Below are 14759 nucleotides of genomic sequence, written 5' to 3'. Positions count from 1 at the left end.
GTGTGTGTGTGTGTGTGTGTGTGTGTGTGTGTTATAAAGAAAACTCAATTCTTTTTGTTTAAAAAAATGTTTTTGTTATACAAGTGAAAATCAAACGACCTGCTAGTTACAGAAGAATATTGGGGGAGTTTCCCCTCTAAAGGCTCCAAGCAGCAAGATATTTCACATGGGTGTGTGTGTGTGTGTGTGTGTGAGATCATTGGGCTCTTCTGTTCTGAAATTAGGACTTGAAGATGCCAACTGTTCTGTTTATATGATGGGAAGAGAGACAGAAATTATTTGCTCCTCACTAAAGAAACAATCCAACTGTTTTTCACCCTGATTTACACAGATATGAGCCATAATTGGAAAGCAGCCTAACAAATTCATCTGCTTACACAGTAAAAGAGAAGTTCTTTGGTGTGGTCATATCGTTCTGTGAATAGATTGTAACATTTGGTTTTAAACACAAGCTATATGGGAAAACATCAGATTCATTCATTTTACGTTCTGCAGTCCAGTTTCTAAGTTCCTCTTTATGCCTTTGTCCCGAGTCAGAGAAGGGTGTTTCCCTCCAGCAGCCTCAACAAGAACATCAGGCGTTACCCAGCTCGGCGAGAGCTTTCAGGCAAAGCCTTCACTAACTGCAGAAACACAGCTGGAGGAAACAACACCAGCAGCTCCGTCTCTGGGTACGCTCAGCAGCAGAGAAGCTCAATCAGTCAATAAATACTGCACATGCAACACCACTACATAAAAAAAGAAATACTGAATACAATACTGGATGTAATGCACTAAAGAATGGTACTGACACTAAACTGGGACTTGGTAGGCCTCCATCTATATCTTATAGCTATGTTATTCAGCAGCTACAAGGATAAAGAGCAAGTCTAAATGTGTGACATACTGTATTTGTTCCTGCTCAGCGTGGAAGGCCTTTGGATTTCTACTTGTCACAATACAAATACTATATAAAACTTTTTTTTAACCGAGAGAGTCGTCCAAATAAATAGTAGCAAAGAGTACAGAAGGCAAAAATGTTTCCAGCTGCCAACACACACAGAAGAGGAACGCCACCAGATGCTTGGTAGGTTTTCCTAATCTTGGATCATTTGCCCAGTCTGGTTAAGCTCAAACACATTACTGTGCCAGGTACTCCTTGGCTTTCTCCAAGCCCTCTTTCAGGAAGCTGATATAAGTGGATGTGGAGGGATCTTCAAAGCCGCCGGAGAAGCTGAAAGTTGCTTCTTCCTCCTCGGGTTTCATGGCAGTTTGATCTAAGAAGAAGTTGGCATTGATGTGATGAACCTGAAACCACATAAAAGAGGATAAAAGGCTTTAGAGGCTTCTTTCTTCTTCGCATCTATACTTGGTCAAGCCAGGGTTAATATGGCATTTTCAAAGTAAGACTTTCACAACACTTTCTGCAATAGCTGCTAATAAAACTGTAAATAACTTTCTATGTAGTACATTTTTGGCAGAGTCTTCCATATCTCTGCCAGTTTTATTATGCTCGGCTAGTCAGTGGGCACTTATGGGGATATGATGCATCCACTTAAGCTAATGTTACCGTATTTCATTTTTATTATTTCATTGCCATCAGCCTCACAGTTGACTGTGTTGTTTCACTGCTAATGCAACATGGAGAATGCAGATAGCCAACATTTATTATCCTAATATTCCCAATAGTGTGCTTTTGCCTATGATTTAATTCTATGGAAAAATAATATTTACAATGGTTCCATTGGGCAGAGCCACCATCATCTCCACAGGAAAACTGTACTTTTCAAGGTGTAAGCGAGCCTTTTCACTCAACGCAGGGTTTTGCTCATCAGCCTGGGAAAAGAGGAAACAGGATATTTATTAAGTGGAAACACAGCTGTACTTCAAGTAAGAGGATAAGCACATTTTTCAGTAATTGCACAACTTTCTTGGATTTTTCACTACTATAGCTGCTTACCTGCAGGTTCTCCAGCTCTTTGACCAGAGACCAGCTGCTTATAAAGCTCTGGTTGAGGAGGGCGAGGACGGGCGAACTTTCCAGGACTGTCTCCCGGAGAGTTCGCCCCGAACCTATAAAAGCGTGGGGAGGAGACAAGGATACGGTGAACATATTAGGAAAAAGGTAGAACTCCAAATAGGTGTAATGGTCGTCAAGGTTGGCAGACTGAATGAATTATAATTAACCAGCACAGGTATTAATAATGACATGAATGACTGGCACAGATCCTTCCTTTATATAATTAGTACATCATTAGTAACACCTTTATTTACCTGCCATTTCAGAAAAATGGGCTTAAGTGCACTTTACAGTAATATTTAATTGGTAATGGTATGCCTTTAGAAAGCTAGCAGCTTAAATTTAATGACTGTGATGCACCTTTGAAGCATGACATTATCTCACCTCAGCATGACTGGTCATCTAAAGCTCCCCACAGCAGAATAGAGTGCACCAGCTTTTTCTCTGCTTGGGCTCGATCGAAAGCCTCTGAAAAAGGCAGGTAGGACACCTGGGAAGGAGCACAGTGTTACACCGACACTGTGTGCAATAACATAATCACCAACTTATTTGAACGTAGAGAATTACCTTCTTAAAGGGATAGAAGGTGACCTCCATGCGGCGAGCAGCTTCCTCCTGACTGATCTCAGAGGTCCAGTGGATTTCCTCAAAGACAAACTGGATGGGCTCATTGCTGCTGTCACGCCGATCAATGATATTACCCTGCTCGTCAGTGATGACGGAGGGAGTGGACGGGCCCGCCGACTGCAGCTCTAACTGCAAACGCAAGTTCTCGTTAGAAATACTACACACGCTTTACATCAGACACTTTTGTGTGTCTTTTCTGAGGATCATCTTTTACATTCTGTGAAATTCCACACATGTCTGAGTAAATGAACAGATTCATAAGTATTTAATCCATATGGATTTTAAATTAAAGTCAAAACAGGCAGTTACCGTGACATTAGTACTGTTTGATTGACTGGAAATCAAATAGATGTGACTTAACTTAAAGACTAAGTTAGGACAGTCAGCAAGAAACAATACTGATGCAGCTACACAGGGATGAGGACAGTTAGTGTTGAGATAAACAGCCATACCTGTGGCAGGTAACCAATGTCCACCTCCATATTGCTGCTCTCACTGGCTCCGTAGAGCCACTCCATGTCTACATTCAGAGACCTGTAACACAGCATAGGTGGCACCCAAACTTCACAACGATCAATCGATAGGGGAGTATATGAACACGATGAACAGTGTGACAGTTTGTGTGTGTGTGAGAGGGATTTACCTGTTATTGGGGACATAAAGGTGGAAGAGGCGGACGTGAGAGGCGTCTTTAGAGAGGACAATGTTGCCAGTGAACTGGCCTGGTGTGAACCAGAAGGGAAAATCTGGAATATCGTTGAGCTGGAATTCTGCATGAATCCTGCAGGGGTGAACAGAAGGAGTAAAAATTGAGAGCACGTAAGTCTCTGTCGGAAATCCCTACAAGAACTAACCAGGGAGTCAGGTCATAACATTTGCACGGTGTTTTGATTTTCGACCTTCACAAAGCTGTCAGAGGCTTTATTTTACTACAGCAGCATCACAAAGACTTCAAACCACAGGTGTCAAACTCACAAATTAACTGAATCCTACCCACATATCACTTTGGGTTTTCAGTACATTTTGGCCAGCCCATTTCTGGGAATGGTCCCCATAGCAACATGCATCTTACGCACACAGCAAGTTAAACAAAACGGTGCCCTTCCACTGCACCTGCAAGCTACTACGCTCAGAGTAACAGAAAAGGCCAGTTGATGCTGGAGGCAGACAATTTTGTGAGAGGCGGGAGACTGATTTTTATTTACCAAATGTAAGGAATGACCTGTACAACCATCTGCAATGAGATAAAGGTCAAAGAATTTTAACTACTATAACTACTAACTGTTTTTCTTTTAATTGAAATCTCCCACATGAGTACTGAGTTGTTGCTTTCAGGGCCCTGAAACAGGCTCTGTGAGATTTGTAGAAATACATGCAAGTAGTAAATCTTCATTATTGTGTTTTGTCTGATTGAATTTTGTCTTATAAAAGCTGCCACTAGTTGTCACATTCAGGCTTGTGAAACGGGTTCTTGTGAGTTGATCGTAGGGCAGTCTACATATTTATTTGTATTTATATAGCACCAAATCACCACAACAGTCACCTCGAGGCGCTTTATATTGAAAGGTAAAGACCCTACAATAATAAAGAGAAAACCCCAACAATCAGCCCACTCCCTGTGACAAAGCACTTGGAAAAAAATCCCTTTTAACAGGAAGAAACCTCCAGCAGAACCAGGCTCACTCTGTCTATGGTTTGTTGCTGTCATCTGGAACTAAAGCTGGAAACTAAAAAGTCAAGAATGAGCATAAAAACAAATAATTCCATCTTTTGCTTCCTTACTAACTAAAAGTTGAATTCATCCACACAGAATTCCTGTAAAACCTTTGACAGAATAATAAAGTGAACACAGTGACGTAATAAATTTAAAATTCACTGTGTGCTTTAGACATCAATCAGCACTAATGCATAATACACATATTTTGCAGTTTAATAGTTCAAACGTATTAAAAAACACTGCCATCCTCCTTACTCCCTCCTCACCTGAAGACAATGTCGTAATAGAAGTCGTTGCTGGCTCGGATGCAGGCGACTGCGCCCTGCGGAGCAAAGCGGGTTTTGATGAAGGGCCGAGGGTGGAACATGCTCAACAAGGAGTGGATGAGGACCTGCACCAAGAGCCAAAGAACCATAAGCCACTATACAGTGCAATAATCGCAAGTTACAATCTAACCATAGGCCAAACAGAGATGGATTTTTAGGCTACCTCTCTGCCCCTTGGTGTGGGAGGGTGATAACGGTTATTGGGCAGGTATCCAGTGAAAATGTTGAGCTCGCTGGGGATCACCCACCACGTGTCACCAACTTCTATCTTGTTCTTCGGGGGCAAGAACACCCTAAACTGGCTTGCAGAGAAGGACGAAGAAGGCACTGCTGGGCTCTTCCAAGACCGCAGCCCGCTCAGAGAGCTGTGAGAAACCTGAAAGAGATGGAGGAAGGTAATTTTGGAAAGCACAAGCATTACAAATTCTCAGCAGTTTCATTCTGGATTCAATTCAAGGCTGCTTGCACCTTTTGAATGAGCTGCATTCACAAAGAGCTGAGTAAGACAGTCAGACAATGTACAAGCACATTTATCAACAATAACTGCATCAACACGCTATAATTTAGCCCCTTCTAGGATTTTCTGTGCTGTGATTTTGATTAAAGCAGTCCTCTGCAGACGCTGTAGAGCAGCGATGAGAAAGAGAACAATAAACCAGCAGTATAAAGGAAGCATGCAGAGTTTGGTATTGTCTTACTCCAAGGAAACCATCTTTGCTTTTTGTCATGGAGTCAAGCAGGAGAGGCTGCATTTTGGCTTCCAAGGTTAAAGTCTCCCCGTTGGGGTCATGGATCGCTTCCTCCTCAAAATCCGCTGGGTTTGTAATCCCTGTAAGTAAACCAGAGTCAGTGTGAGGCTATACATTTGTGGTCACAAGTCTACATACACTCATGTCATGAATGTCATGATGATTTGGGGCATTTAATTATTTCTTTGAACTGTTCTTTTTCGAGGATGGAACAAGTAGACATGCTTTATAGCTAAGTGGTGCCAAAGGTTCTGTAATGTCTTTAACCTTGAAGGCCAAGTCTCATTAACTTCTCCTTGGTGATCATAATTGACTACAGCTGGTAGTTTCTCTTTGACAGCACAAAAAAGACTTTTTGTAACAGCACTCATTGGATTGACCAACACGATGGAGCTAAGTTGAGCTTTACAAAGGAGACTTGTAAATGTACACAAGTTGAGAAGGTCTATTGGCATCATTTCTAAACAACTACAGATTCCAAGATCATCCTTTCAAATAACTGTACGTAAGTACAAGCTACTCCGTTGTGTCACCACTTTGACGAGACTGCTGGAACACCAGTGTCACTGTTCACAGTGAAGTATGTTTTATATCATCAAACCTAAGACCACTGTACTGGCTGTTAAGCATGGTGGTGGCAGCATCATGCTCTGGAGCCATTTTGCTGTCAGTGGTACTGGTACATTGCACAAAGTGGATGGAATAATAAGGAAGGAGGACTACCTCCATATACTTCAACTTCACCTAACATGAATAGGTAGGTTAGAAATTGGACACAACTGGGTGTTTAAACCCAATGCTCCCAAACACACATCAAAAACTTATTTTGGCATCAATAAAGCAGGTTAACATTAAGCTTCTGGATTGGACTTCCCAATGCCCCGACCTCTATCCTTTTGACAATAAGACTGTGGCTAAAAGCTGTGTCTGTGCCAGAAAACCAATCAGTTTAAATTAACTCCACCAATTCTGTTAAGAAGAGTGGTCAAAAATACAGCCAGAATTATAAAAGAAGCTTGTTAGTGGCTATCAAAAGCATCTGGTTGAGGCGCAACTTGCTAAGGGACATTTAGTCAAATATTAGTAGGGATGTATACATATATATAAGCCTATATGTATAGTTTCGACCCTGTAGATTAGAGAAAGTCCAAAATAAATTCAGACTTGTGCACCCGGTTCTTGTTTTAAGTCATTAAAGATGTATGCTGCACAATCATTCCACCCTGAAAAAAAGAACTATTCAAACAAATCAGTAAAATCAGATTACTTTGAAATAGGGCTGCCACGATTAGTCGACTAGTCACGATTACGTCAACTATCAAAATCGTCAACGACTGATTTAATAGTCAACGAGTCGTTTGAAGCTTTGTAAGATAACAAAAGACACAGGAATAAGTAGTAGGATTTAAGGGTGTAATAACGGACTGAAACAGAAGATGGCAGCACTGCATGAACAAGGATGCCAGCTGCCGTTAAACCCCAAAGAAGAAGAAGCTGTGTCCCAGAATTCATAGCAGCCCAGCTCAGTTTCCAACAATGGCGGCAGCAAGTTAGTTTTAATATTACTCTTATTATTCTTTCTGGGTCACAAAATAAACGTTTAACATATCTTCAGGCGAGAATGTAACTGTGTAAACCTCAAATATCTGCTCAGTTTATCAAGACACCACATATTTTCAAAAGCACTCCAACGTTTTCTGAGACGTCTGTTAGCCACCAGCTCGATAGCTAGTCGGGGGCAAGGCTCACTAGAGCCCGTGAGAGCACCGGACTCCCGGCAAATCGTTTTCAAACCCACCGCAGTCTTTCTACTCAGGTTAAACATATATAAGTCACTTAGATAACTTAAAAATGTTATTGTTTGGCTTTTTTTTTAGTATTTTATTTGTTCCTGAGTAAATCTGTTTGGCTGAAATTAAAGTTATAGGTTTTACACAGCTGAATAAAGGTCAAGCAGACAACTGATTATCAGAAGTGTGAGATGCTGGAGAATATACTCCGGTGTCCCGTTATATTTTAGATAGCAAGGAGTTTATTAAACTTCACCGAAACAATCTGCAAATTTCATTAAGATTTAATAAACTATCATCTTGTCTTTATTTTTAGTTAGCACATACCTTACACACTTAAAGCTGTAAGCTAATGATAGTTATATAAGAGCAGATGCATGCTTGTGCAGTAAGCTGTACGTTTTACGTCCAATGGATGCATGATCTGATTAGTTGACTAATCGCAAAAATAATCGGTGACTAGTCGACTATCAAAATAATCGTTTGTGGCAGCCCTACTTTGAAATTCATGCCTCATGAGTATATGTAAGCTTGTGACCACAATGATAGGTAACAAAGGAGACTGAAGGAAAATGATTGGACAAAAGTGACAAGCACAAAGAAAGGTAAAATGATGCACCTGTGAGCTTCTCTGCAATAGGTTTAAACTCCTCTGGACTGAGATAGAAGTCGTGGTCGGTGTCTAAAGAGGAGAAGAGAAAAAGCCCCTCGGCACCCAGTGTCCGAACACTCTCTTCCTATTGGAGGGACACATGCATTAGACTGATCTTCGCGGTCATTTCATATGCTTTTTTTAATGCAGCATAAAAAAATATTAGGGCATTAAGACCCCATCACATGAAATGCAAATATTTTAAATTATTACAACTACAAAAACATTCGCTCAGATGTGTGACACATTCAAAGTAATGTGCTACATTATCCCAAATGACTGAGCATCCTGCCTGGATAAAGATCATCCCTGAGGAGGAAGATTCCTAGCATGCATTTCAGTCAAATCACCCTTTCTGAAGCAGACGCGTGCCTACCAGCGACCTTACAATGGAGGGAAGAGGGGGAGGGAGGTGCAAGAACAACTTGGAGACCCTCAGTAACCAAACAAGTGTGGATGTGGACAAAGGGGTGAGTTTTAGCAGCTGTGACAAAGACCCACCCCCCTATAATAAAACACTACGGGGGTGGAAAAACTGCAGATGTGGAGCTTTATGGTGACTGCGTGTCCGCTAAATAAATAATCGAAACACATCTGTTACAGAGAAAACTACTGCAAGATAACAGCAGAATGTCCCTGCGCTGATATTAATGTAATCATGGGTCCTCAAAAGGACGAGAAGGTCACTGCAAAGTTTCTATTAACACAGCTAGACCCACCAAGTCGAGATCACTGTTAAACTGTGATATAACATAATTACAGATTTGGGTCTCACATGACGTTTGAGGAGCTGGGCATCTTGGTAGTACTTTATCCCAAAAGCGAACAGAGGAACAGCACAGACGACCACCCAAGTCCACATCCCCCTGCAGATCCAGGATCTCGAGCCCGGGCTCTGCTTCCCATTCTGCGGCGAAATCTTTTTCTCTTCCTCCGGGATTCTTTTATCTACGTCTGCTGCCATCCTCGACCTCCACCACAGCTATTTAGTCGAGGGCATGTTCGTCTTTCAGTGTAAACTTGCTCCTTTAAAAAGTGCGACGAGTCTAGCGGGACTTTTTCTGTCCCGCAGGAGAGGATCTCGCTTCTTCTCTGGCCGTTACCCCCGCTGGCAACAGCTGTGCAATGTTAGCTAGCAGCACGGATTTCTTATTTCCCACATCCAATCTCGAGCCATATGGATGCAGTTAAGGTGTCAAGCTAGCATGTAATTGGCTCGGTAAAGCGGATGTATAATGTTTTGGCGTTCAAACTAAAAGCGCGAGAGTGTCGTAATGTAGCAATTTTTTGTAAGTTGATATTATGATCAACTTGTTTTGAATTCAAATATATTTTTTAGCAAAATGCCAAAGTCGTTGTTGGTTACTGGCAAAAAAGAAAAACTCAATTAAACTAAGCTAAGCGCCACGATTTATTTTGAAAGTAATAATCGGAAGTATAACTTTACAATCTTTTTACTGGGTACACTGGGGCAGTAGCTGTATTTAAAGACATATGGTTGCATTGTTCACGCAAGGAACAATGCAACTAATTTATAACGAGTTATAAATGTATCTGCCAAATGGCTCTGTCCAAAAATTTAGATTTTTCTTACCTTTATTTTATGTAAGTTAATCTAGAAGCAGAGGTTTAACATTTGTTTCTTTTTATCTTCTCTTTAATGGTTAGATCTGTCTGCAATAGAATTAAACACTCCATTAAAACTATCAAACCTTTACTTTGATGCTGTCATAAGCGTGTGCTAAGATGTAAGAAGCTTTTTGCTTAATGTGAAAATCTCTGCTCTTTCTTGTAAACAGAAAAATCAATTCATGTATCACTTAATTAATTGGGTTATCTTAAATGCGTTAACGGTTCGTATTTATTTATCTGCTGCTTTGTAATATATACATGGCGGGGATAAGGGTCCTGTTCAAGAGCCAAGCAATGGAAGCTCAGCAGCGCTGGGGTTTGAACCTATAGCTATAGCTGATCTAAGGACACCTCCTCACCTCAAAAGGTGGCATATGTAAATGTGCCACCTTTTGTGTAAATGTAAATGTATTTATCATTGATGTACATTTAAAAGGTTACTCCCCCAAACAAAAGGCACTAAAGTAGCCTTACCTCAACATTTTAGTGCAATATGAATTCAGTGCCACAGGATTACAGGTCTGTGGGACGTTGTGAAGACCCTGGAAAGACTTATCCTTGCCCAGCCGGGACCTATAGCCAGGCCACATCAGAATCCCCTTGAGTTTGCTTGCCAGCCCCACCTTGGAGCTGAGGGCGCCATCATCTAACTGCTCATTCTTGTCTACGCCCATCTGGGCCAGCCGGTGAGACCTGTGAGGGTCATGTTTTTCCACTTTTCCAGTTCATTCAATACCATCAGGCCAACCCTTCTGGGTGATAAGCTGACAGTGATGCAGGCGGATGCATCTCTTGTGTCCTTGATTGTTGATTACCTTACAGGAAGACCACAATATGTGCGTCTTTAACATTGTGTGTCTAACAAGGTGATAAGCAACACAGGAGCACCCCCCCCCCCCCCCCCCCCCACTTCCTCTTCACCATCTATATTACAGACTTCAGCCACTGCACAGAGACCTGCCATCTTCAGAAGTTTTCTGATGATTCTGCAGTGGTTGGATGCATCAATGAGGGTGATGAGATGGAGTACCGGGCTGTGGTTGACTCCTTTGTCACATGGTGTGAGCAGAATCATCTCCACCTCATCATCTATGTGTACACCATACCTTGGTGTACTCATAGATAATAAACTGGACTGGGTTAAAACACCACTGCACTCTACAGGAAGGTCCAGAGTTGTCTCCATTTTCTGAAGCAGCTGAGGTCTTTCAATGTCTGTCGTGCAATGCTCAGGAGTTATACAAGTCTGTTGTGGCCAATGCCCTCCTCTACGCTGTTGCATGCTGGGGCAGCAGGTTGAAGGTTGCAGATGCCAACAGGGTCAGTAAACTGATCCACAAGGCCAGTAATGTTGTGGAGACGGAGCCGGACTCCCTTAGGGTGGTGTTGGAGAAGCGGATGTTGTCCAAGATAAGGACAATGCTGGACAATAACTTTGCACGCACTCCATGACCTGCTGGCTAGTCACAGGGGCACGTTCAGTGAGAGACTGAAATTACCCAAATGCACCACTGAATGACACAGGAAATCATTCCTGCCTGTACCTGTCTCTTTGTACAACTCCTCCATCTAATGCACAGTACACACTGCTATAGTTACACCCTTTTGCACATCCTCTACAGTAAAATAACAAAGACAAAGTTGTACAGGTTAGAGTAAAATGTCAATCATATATATTTCACCTCTGTAACATTTTTGATATGTATAAATGAGCTAATTCTTATACTTTTAAAAGTTTGTAATATATTGTATTATTCAATTAGTTTAGTCTGTTACTATTATTGTCTTGGAGCAACTGTATACCACATAGTTTCCTTAGGGTTTATTAAAGTATTCTTATTCTGATGCTAAACTCTGACTCTCGCATCTGGAGCCCAAAGGAGGACTAAAGAGCTACTTGTCTCTCTGTGTGTCCATTACTCCTGAATGGCCAAGAACCTTACAATGGTATATTCCAGTATTCTTTCTCTGGAACTTTATTTTGTGGTTGTTCTGTTGTCTTTCTGTGCTTCAAATGCAAACGTTCAGCTTTCATTTGAGGGATTGAACAAAAGTATTGTATTAAATGCTTAAGAATTATAACCAACTTTATACAATAATTGGACACCTGGTTGACCTGATTATTCCATTAAAAAATCAATAAAAGACCTGCAGTTTATTCCAAATTTTCAAGTTGCATTTGGTAGCTGGTTACTGGAATTCTCGATATGAGGCCCAGATAAATTATCAGGGAGGCTATGATTAGGCTGAAAAGCCAGAACAAACCTATCAGAGTGGGAGCACAAACTTTAGGGTTGACCAACTTGGTACAGTTCTGCGGGGGAAAAATGCCCTGACCAGCTCAGGAACGCAAAATGCCTGAAAAACCACACAAGACAAATACAGCGGAAGATCGCAGTTACTGCCTTGCTTCAGAATCCCCTTCACAACATTTAAGTCAAGAGCACTGTTGAGGAGGAAGGAATATCATTATGAAAGTCTACAATCAAAAGATGACTTCATGAGTACAGGATTTACAATTAAGTGAAACCCACTGGTTACACTCAAGAACAGGAAGACCAGATTAGGCTGCAAAGGAAATTTTTTTTTTGGAAAGATGAAACCAGTGAGATAAAAGTATGGCAAAAGATCTACACTAAACCACATTATTTTTCAAACATGGTAGAGACAATTTTTCGGCATGGGCATGTATGGCTGACAGTGGAAGTTGGCCACCATTGTGTCTGCTGATAGAAGTAGCAGAATGAATTGTGAAGTGTACAAGGCTATACTGTCCGCTCAGATTCAGCCAAATACTGCAAAACTGATCAGACAAAGCTTCACAGATTCACAGTAAACAGATTCTTGCTCAAGGCATACTTCAAGAGCAACCCAAGCGTTTCTCAAGACAAACATATGGGATATTTTTCAATGCGTCACCTGATTTCAACAGATTAGCTTTTCGGTAATTAAATTCAAAACTGAATGAAGAGACTCACAAACAAACAGCCAAGGGTGGCTGCAGCACTGGTAACACTCATGAATTGTGGATTTCACACAGCCATCGAGTGCCAAGAATTTCCACTGAAGCATTAAAAATAATCCTGATATTTAAAATTATGATAGTTTGCTCAGTTACTAGGCCACTGAAAATAGGGGACTACGTGTGAAACCCAGTGCCTCCAACTAAAGCACAAGCACTCCAACTGTGTCATTCCCAATCCTTCTGACCTGTAAAATGAGACATGATATGATCTCTGTGCAGTGTTGTCTCAAAATTGTTTAATTAAGAACATTTAGAAGTTTAACGAGGTATAAGTTGCCTGGTCGCAGACATCTGAATCACTATGCACATCTCCAATTCCCTCCATTTGAAGCAGCAATAACGTATATAGTACACAGCAGAATTACATTTTCTATCAACAGTCAAACTTAGTTAACTGTCCAGTATTTGAAATGAACAAACAGAGTGAAAAATAAATATTACTTTGTGTACAGAAATGCATGTTTTCCTCTATTTCTATGTCTGGTAAGTTCAGGTACAGCTCTAACTGCACTGCTGTACTCCACACGTGTTATGTGACTCAATCAACTCCACAAAATTTATTATTGTAGAAAACATTCCACCGTCCTTTGTATTTACATAGGCAGACAATGCATCTGATTGTAAGGAGAAGCCTTCTGAACTTGGTGATGGAAGTTTAACAACCACGTTTCTCACAGCTGGCTGAAAAACAAACATCTGTCACAAAAGGCATTTTCAGATTTGCTAATAAAGTTTGTGACAACAATAACTGCAAGCATTAACTGCTAATGCCGCTTTTATGAGTTAATCAGTCCGTGGATTAATGTCAGAGGCTTTCATTCCATGTCCTCCTCTAATGGTTGGGTCTTCACTTCAACAACTTTTGGAGGGATGTATGAGCCCATGCCTGCTGCTCTCTCTGCCTCTTCCTGGGTGTAGGGCTCTTCTCTGAGCTGTTTCAGTCTGGATGGGGAAAAAAGGAGGTAAGCCATGAAACTTACATGGATAGGATTAAGAGCTGTAAGTCCAAATATGTGACTGTAGAGTGGTCTGCTTACCGTTTTTTATGCACTTTAGTTTTGAAGTGCTCTTTCAAGGATCTCATATCCACAAAATATCTCCTGCAAAACAATAAGAGCCATCACATTTAAAAAAATTCTATATTTCTTAAAAATTTAACAAATGAACAGCTCACAGCATGAGAGAATATAAGAAGAGGGCATTTCATTTTAAGGAAGCCATGAGGATCTGGAACCCTGGATTAGGACTGAAAGTTGCTCTAATCATTCATCATTGGGTACACCACCCTTTTCCAGCTGAGCCTGTGGCCTCAGTCTTGGACAGTACAGAATATTTCTCCATTCCAGCTTTTCATAAATATTAAATATCTTACTAAAGGAAATGCTGATGAAAACTAAGAGTTTAGTAAGCAGCATATATATCAAGCAAAGTCAGTTAACAGATGGACTGTTACAGTAAACAGAGAAATACCTACGCGCAGTGTAAGCAGTAGTGTTGTGCACATCCGGTTACATCGTAGTCAACCTCCTGATGCAGCAGTTTAGCAGCTGTGTCGGGCTTCATGTCTGAGTGGATCTGATCCAGGTCTTTGGTCCTGCGCTTTGTCTTCCAGGTCTTTGCAATGTTCTTCTTCTTGCCATTGTTGTGGTTTCGGGTTTGTTTGGACTTCCCCATGATAACCCGTTGGTACTGTGTGAAACAAAAGGGTTTTAATCACCCAAAATGAACGCAGACACGTCACAGACTTGTGTCAACATTAAAATCTTTCGATTATTTCCACTGATACTTCCCAGTTAATATTCTTAGAATCTATTTACAAATAGCGATCAAAAATATGCGTTTAACGTCTAATCAATCGTTACTGCAGCCGATCTACATCTAAAAAGCCGTCGCAGATGTTATTTTCAGACTTTGCTTACCTTCCACACGTGTAACCGAGAGAAGTGAGATCTATTTCCGGGTCAATAGAGTAGAACGATGCTACGCAGTCACCTCCAGAGGGCACCAAACTCCCGGTCTCTAACAGTGGGGCGATAATAAAAACACCTTAACTATTTTAATTTAAACGCTAACAAAATTATATTTAATTGTAATTCACTTCAGATTAACATTTATTTTCCTAGAATATCGGATTTTTACTAATAGCGCTAGCTGAGCACTTATTTGGCATACAGTTTTAGCGAAAAATCGCCGCCGAAGTTGAATAAAGTTGAATAATATTTGATCAACCAATTATTACGAT

At 41.0% G+C, this 14759-nt stretch overlaps 2 protein-coding genes across 3 annotated transcripts; both read right to left on the bottom strand.

The window, feature by feature from the left end:
* Positions 1 to 48: 48 nt before the first annotated feature.
* Positions 49 to 9073, bottom strand: selenon (selenoprotein N). Its single transcript, XM_085143571.1, has 12 exons — positions 8636 to 9073; positions 7828 to 7945; positions 5368 to 5498; positions 4833 to 5045; positions 4610 to 4734; positions 3270 to 3407; positions 3079 to 3160; positions 2567 to 2755; positions 2384 to 2489; positions 1940 to 2052; positions 1714 to 1815; positions 49 to 1287 (listed from the first exon to the last, which is right to left on the bottom strand). The coding sequence occupies exons 1-12, from the start codon at positions 8822 to 8824 to the stop codon at positions 1120 to 1122; spliced, it is 1674 nt and encodes a 557-aa protein (XP_084999697.1). The 5' UTR covers positions 8825 to 9073; the 3' UTR covers positions 49 to 1119.
* Positions 9074 to 13059: 3986 nt separating this feature from the next.
* znf593 (zinc finger protein 593) lies at positions 13060 to 14536 on the bottom strand. Of its 2 annotated transcripts, XM_085143482.1 has the most exons (4): positions 14437 to 14536; positions 13992 to 14206; positions 13555 to 13617; positions 13060 to 13459 (listed from the first exon to the last, which is right to left on the bottom strand). In XM_085143482.1, exons 2-4 carry the CDS (start codon positions 14189 to 14191, stop codon positions 13333 to 13335), a joined length of 390 nt encoding a protein of 129 aa, XP_084999608.1. In that variant the 5' UTR covers positions 14192 to 14206; positions 14437 to 14536; the 3' UTR covers positions 13060 to 13332. The 2 variants fall into 2 exon arrangements, with proteins under 2 accessions (XP_084999608.1, XP_084999609.1); XM_085143483.1 differs by lacking the exon at positions 14437 to 14536 and having other exon boundaries at positions 13992 to 14414.
* Positions 14537 to 14759: the final 223 nt, after the last annotated feature.

Source organism: Neolamprologus multifasciatus, chromosome 19 (genome assembly GCF_963576455.1).
Source record: "Neolamprologus multifasciatus chromosome 19, fNeoMul1.2, whole genome shotgun sequence".
NCBI lineage: Eukaryota > Metazoa > Chordata > Actinopteri > Cichliformes > Cichlidae > Neolamprologus > Neolamprologus multifasciatus.
Note: the sequence above shows the minus strand (reverse complement) of the source record. Positions and strands in the feature narration are given on the sequence as shown.